At 45.8% G+C, this 4,970-nt stretch overlaps 2 protein-coding genes across 5 annotated transcripts; both read right to left on the bottom strand.

The window, feature by feature from the left end:
- Positions 1-48: 48 nt before the first annotated feature.
- On the bottom strand, positions 49-1,256 carry LOC120458640. 2 transcript variants are annotated; one of them, XM_039646367.2, is made up of 2 exons: positions 800-1,256; positions 49-749 (listed from the first exon to the last, which is right to left on the bottom strand). In XM_039646367.2, the coding sequence occupies exon 2, from the start codon at positions 726-728 to the stop codon at positions 255-257; it is 474 nt and encodes a 157-aa protein (XP_039502301.1). In that variant the 5' UTR covers positions 729-749; positions 800-1,256; the 3' UTR covers positions 49-254. The 2 variants fall into 2 exon arrangements, with proteins under 2 accessions (XP_039502301.1, XP_039502302.1); XM_039646368.2 differs by having other exon boundaries at positions 49-735.
- Positions 1,257-1,403: 147 nt separating this feature from the next.
- LOC120458638 (putative apoptosis-inducing factor 1, mitochondrial) lies at positions 1,404-4,893 on the bottom strand. Of its 3 annotated transcripts, none has more exons than XM_039646363.2 (7): positions 4,501-4,893; positions 4,186-4,418; positions 3,608-3,889; positions 3,450-3,552; positions 2,972-3,221; positions 2,101-2,915; positions 1,404-2,038 (listed from the first exon to the last, which is right to left on the bottom strand). In XM_039646363.2, the coding sequence occupies exons 1-7, from the start codon at positions 4,610-4,612 to the stop codon at positions 1,614-1,616; spliced, it is 2,220 nt and encodes a 739-aa protein (XP_039502297.1). In that variant the 5' UTR covers positions 4,613-4,893; the 3' UTR covers positions 1,404-1,613. The 3 variants fall into 3 exon arrangements, with proteins under 3 accessions (XP_039502297.1, XP_039502298.1, XP_039502299.1); XM_039646364.1 differs by having other exon boundaries at positions 4,381-4,418; positions 4,501-4,892; XM_039646365.2 differs by having other exon boundaries at positions 1,749-2,038; positions 2,097-2,915.
- Between the last annotated feature and the right edge of the window lie 77 nt (positions 4,894-4,970).

The raw sequence follows: 4,970 nt of genomic DNA, 5'->3' as shown, positions 1-4,970 counted from the left end.
GTATAAAAAAAAGGAAACAAATTTATATGCAATAAATAAATTGAAAAGTGAAATCCAAGATCCCAAGGATCGGCTTTATCTTTCTTGGGCCTTAAGTGGGATTTTTATTTACTGGGCTACATCGTTTTTAAAAATTCATTGATTGTTCTTTTCTGCAATCGTGCAATTCACTGTGGCGTTTTTAGCGAAGATTTCTAAAATCTTGATTTGATTAAATTTAAAAATGTAGAATAGGATACGTAGTTTAACTTTGTTTAGATAAGCTCCTGATTGTCCAAAAACTCGCGAATCATATTTCTGCAGGACTTGAGCAAGGACCTGTTGCAGTTGCGCTCTTTACTGGGAATTGGAGTCCTTGTTTTGGCCTTGACTATCGACTTGTTGCTCACCGAAGTCTCGGATTTGGCCGGTGTCAGGGATCTCCTGAGTAGGTGCGATGGTATGGAGCGTTTCTTCAACGGCTGGCTGGCGACTGGAGGACGAACAGTCTGATCCCTTGGCGTCGTGTTATCGGCAACTGCCGGCGGTGGAGTCGGAGAACAGGACTCCGTGTAGGATATAATGTTGTTGCACACTTGCCGATCATATTGGTAGCGGAGCAACAAGAGTGCTGCTGCTGCCTCCAGTTCCAAAGCACTGTGGTTGGCCATGGACACGTCTTCTGTGTCGGATTGTCTCACTGGCGAGGGAGTCGCCTGCTTGCGTTTGTTCAACATGCGGTACTTCATGATTGGACTGTCGAGAAGGAACTGATGTCCTGCTGGTCTCAGCACAAAGTTTATATATCACAAAGATTTACCTGTTTATGGACCGCCCGTCCTTTGCGCTCTACCTACCAATTGGCCGGTAATCCCAGTTGCCCTAATAAGTAACCTTAGGCAAAAGCCAGGTAGGATCCTACTTAAGCAGATATATCGCGAATTTTATTGATCCTAGCGTTATTCAGCCTATTCGGCCGCTAATCTTGCTAACCCTAATAAGCCAGGTGCAAGTCCTTTGGAAGGCAGATGGCTCAAAAGACAATTCTTGGAAAATTCTGAAAAATACCTATTTTCGAGTTTTATATCAGGAACGTTGTGACAACTCGCAAAACAAACAAATAGGCTACATGATTAAAAAATGAGGTTCCAAAGTTCTTACGCTTTATTTAAATAAAAATCAAGACAAAAACCCTTAAGATTAGTTAAATAATGAGTGCCTCAAGATCAAAAAGCGGGTGTTTCAACAGTGAAATGAATAATATAAACAGTTTAGGTGTTACGGTCAATTTTTTGTCAACAACTTTTTGGCGCTTTGTTTATTACGAAGTTACACACAATTCAACAGAAATCCGCTTGTCTACGACTTTTTTAATATTTACATGCAGATATGCACTGGGCTGCTACATAACCGAATCAATGTCGTTGACTACAAAATAAGATTTATTCCAAAAATAATAAAACTAAAATTTCTGAGGCATTGCGCCATTGCCGTTCGTATCTAGTTGCAGTTGCAAATGTACACAGTAAACACAGTTAAAGGCATTCGGTTTGGATCGTTTCTGTTTGGTGCATGCTGATAAGCACATCAGGATAGCCAGATCTTCTCCTTGGTCCCTAGGGACTCTCTGTTCTCTACGCGTGAATCTCGAATAGTTTGGCCACCTCATTGAGGTCATCATACTTCTTATTCTGATTGATTATTGTCCTAGCTAAGCCTATCCGATTGAAGAGGTTCCACAGCAGGATGCCGACGATCTTGTCGTTCTTCAAGTAGAATATTACACCCTTGCCATAGTTGCCCGCCTCATCGGGATCACAGGTAACGCCATCTGGGCTAGCCCCGTCATCGGATTTCGACGACGTGTTGGAACTCGTATTGGTCTCCACCACCTCGGAATCACTGGACTCAGCCAGTTGGTCGACGCGCGTGCCGGAGTCCGAGGGCAGGGCGAACACACCAACGGTGGGTAGCGAAGAATCCACCAAGCCGATACCCTCGTACCCGATCTCTGGACCTAGGTCGGACCAAAACATGCTCTGATGTTGATATGGTTTTTCTGCAAAAGGAACGGTTAATATTACACTGCTTCGTTTAATAACTATAAGCGCAGCAACTTACTTGCTCCAGTCATGTTCTCGCCGGCCAGCCGACCGGAGACCACCGAGTGATCATGGTGCTCCACCCGTCGCCTGCCCAGCAGAGGATCGAAGAAGCAGGAAGCATCACCGGCCACGTACAGATTCCGCCTGGCCTCCAGCTCTGCATTGACCACAAACCCACCGAGACTTCTGTCCACCTCTAGTCTGCTGGGTCCCGCCAGATCCGTGTTTGGCGTGCAGCCCACGCAGACAACCACCACGTCCGACATTAAAGTCATACCATTGTTTAACTCCAACTTCAAATTGGATTCATCGCGAACTGCCGATCGAATGCTGGCATTGGGGATGACGCAGACACCCTGGGCTTCCATTTTTGCCGTCGTCCAGCGACTCAAGTAGTTTGGAAGAACCTTTGACATGTTGGCGTTTTCCTGGAACACCTGGTACACTTTGCCACCATTGTTCTCTCTGGAATAGTGCGCCAGAGAGCAGGCCAGTTCACTTCCGATAAATCCATTGCCAACAATTGTGATTGAACGCTTTTCCGCTGCCAATTTTCGGAGGCGATCAAAGTCATCGGGTGTGCGATAGACCATTACTTTTTCGAGCACGCTTGGCGGCGCATCACGGAGCATGGTCAGGTTCTTGGGGGAGCAGCCGGTGGCAATAAGGCATTCGTCGTAGTTTATCTCGTAACCGTCGTTCAATGTCACTATGCGTTTTTGAGCGTCCACCTTCTTCACAGAGAAACCTTGAGCGACGGCAATACCGCCATTTGCATTATCATCCAGATCTTCGGGATCTATGAAAAACTCATCTGGCTCAAAGAACAAGCTGTGAGCAAGAAAGGGGGTAATTAAATAGGCTTCAATTAAATGATTTGAATCTACCTTCTCTCGGATCCCGTCCATTGCTTAAATCGATAGTCCTTGATGGGATCCTCGTTAGGATTGGGCGTATACCACAGTTCCTTGGACAGTGGAGGACGCATGTAGGGCTTGCGGAACTCGTTGCTAATCATCAAAACCTTGGCTGTTGCATCGTTAGACTTGATGGCACGGAAAGCAGAGAAGGCAGCGGTTCCGCCGCCGATAATCAGGTACGGCACATGCTTGGGAAGGTCCTCGGAACTGGGCGGACCTGCACATAAAGACAAAGCGATAAGTTACCTCGGCTTATCATTAAAAATGACTCTGTTATTATATTTTTGTAATTATTATCCAATCATGATGATTTTGAGATATGCATTAGATAGTGCTTATCTGCATACGAATTACAAAATGATTCGAGCCTAGAAAGTTCCATACAGCTTATGTCATCTTTACCATCCTACCAATTCCAATAAACTTTTGTTTTGGGTTTACTTACTCGTAGCTAGTCCAGCAATTAATCTACGTTTCCGTTGCTCCTCCTCTTCCTGGGCTTTTTTGGCTTCACTGTCATCCGTATCCCGCGTCACAAACCAAGCGAGCTATATGAATGCAAAGTAATTAGAGATCTCCCTTAGCTATAAGATTGAAACATACCAAACCTCCGGCTAACAGGGCAGCCAGGGCACCCAAAAGGCACTTAAGGCGTAGGTCCTTCATGCGGCACTCGCACTCCTCGTCACCACCATCACCGCTACCGGGAGAAGTGCCATCCTCGTTGCAGGGCTGGCAGGTGGTCTCCTTACGTTTCCGCTTGAATTCGTCGCAGGGATTAGTCGCTTTGCAGGAATCGAGGACGGGCTGACTGGTGCTGAGCTTTGCACTGTCTGACTTCAACACATCCTTAGCACTGCAGACGGACTTGACATCAGCAAAGCCCTGGAAATGAATTGCATTAGTTAATATTTGTTAGGAAACTTTGTAAGTCTTTAAAGGGGATGCAAACTGGTTTGGGATTAATAACACTACATTTTCGCTAGTAATCAATTTCACAATGCTTGTCCGAGATTGGCAATGCTATTGACTACCGACTTGTATAATCTTTGAAAGAAAATATGAGCTTCTAATACAGTGTTTTACTTTCTACAACTTTTGACGCGATACCCTTGTTTGCATCCCCGAACTTATCCAGCTAAAATGGATGATGAATGGACTGAGTGGAATGGAATGGGTACCACTTTAAAGAGTGGCTCCGACGGGGAATGGGCTTGAAACTGGGCATTGGCGTAGGCGGGAACGCCAGGTGCCTCCACCGCCGTCTCGTACTCCTCAACGGGGGGCGTGGCCGAGGGCTTGGTGACGCAGACTTGATTATTTGGATATTTGTTGGCTTGCAATTTGGTGCGCGCCTCGAGGGTGCGTTTCTTTACCATTTGATATAGGCTGCTGTGCGCCGGCCGATGAGGAGCTAAAATCAAGGTAAATACTAGTTAGTTCTCCGGAAAAACATGAAAACACGGATCGGTTTGGCCAGTCATAACCTCACTTACCATACGCCGGTGGCGAACGCTGCGGCACCGGACCCAATAGCCTTCTGTTGGCCAGGATGTACGCCTGCCGGATGAACTTCTGCGTCAGACATCGGACCCCCCAAATACTCATCGTGATTTACACTGGCTCCGGAACAGGTGACACCACAATCCACAATTGTGTAACGTAACAACGTTGTGCGGCGAAAGAAACGTGTGTTTTGCGAGTTTGTGTTTTGTTTACAAAAGAACCAATTTCTATGACAAATTTCTCCGTGTGATGTCCGGCGGTGTTTAATTGATCTCGCCGCCTTTATCCCTTCTTGCTTTTGGATAGTCCGCGTTTAATTTATTTGTATTTTTCATTCCCTCGCCTGTCTTGTTTTTTTCTGTCTCTGTCTCAGTGTGACCGTCGCAGTGAGAAGGAGAAATGCCAAGCGCCTTTGAGAAATTATTCAGCTTGAAAATAGCTAAATATAAATTTTTAAAAT

The sequence above is a fragment of the Drosophila santomea genome, chromosome 2L (genome assembly GCF_016746245.2).
Source record: "Drosophila santomea strain STO CAGO 1482 chromosome 2L, Prin_Dsan_1.1, whole genome shotgun sequence".
Lineage (NCBI taxonomy): Eukaryota > Metazoa > Arthropoda > Insecta > Diptera > Drosophilidae > Drosophila > Drosophila santomea.
Note: the sequence above shows the minus strand (reverse complement) of the source record. Positions and strands in the feature narration are given on the sequence as shown.

What these genes read in the sequence shown, in the direction of transcription:
- LOC120458640 (XM_039646367.2), bottom strand. Translation starts at nt 728, where the DNA reads ATGAAGTACCGCATGTTGAACAAACGCAAGCAGGCGACTCCCTCGCCA.
- LOC120458638 (XM_039646363.2), bottom strand. Translation starts at nt 4,612, where the DNA reads ATGAGTATTTGGGGGGTCCGATGTCTGACGCAGAAGTTCATCCGGCAG. An exon ending in AATTGCTGGACTAGCTACGA is followed by an intron (nt 3,222 to 3,449) that starts GTAAGTAAACCC and finishes CTTTATGTGCAG; the next exon opens with GTCCGCCCAGTTCCGAGGAC. An exon ending in CGAGAACATGACTGGAGCAA is followed by an intron (nt 2,039 to 2,100) that starts GTAAGTTGCTGC and finishes TTCCTTTTGCAG; the next exon opens with AAAAACCATATCAACATCAG.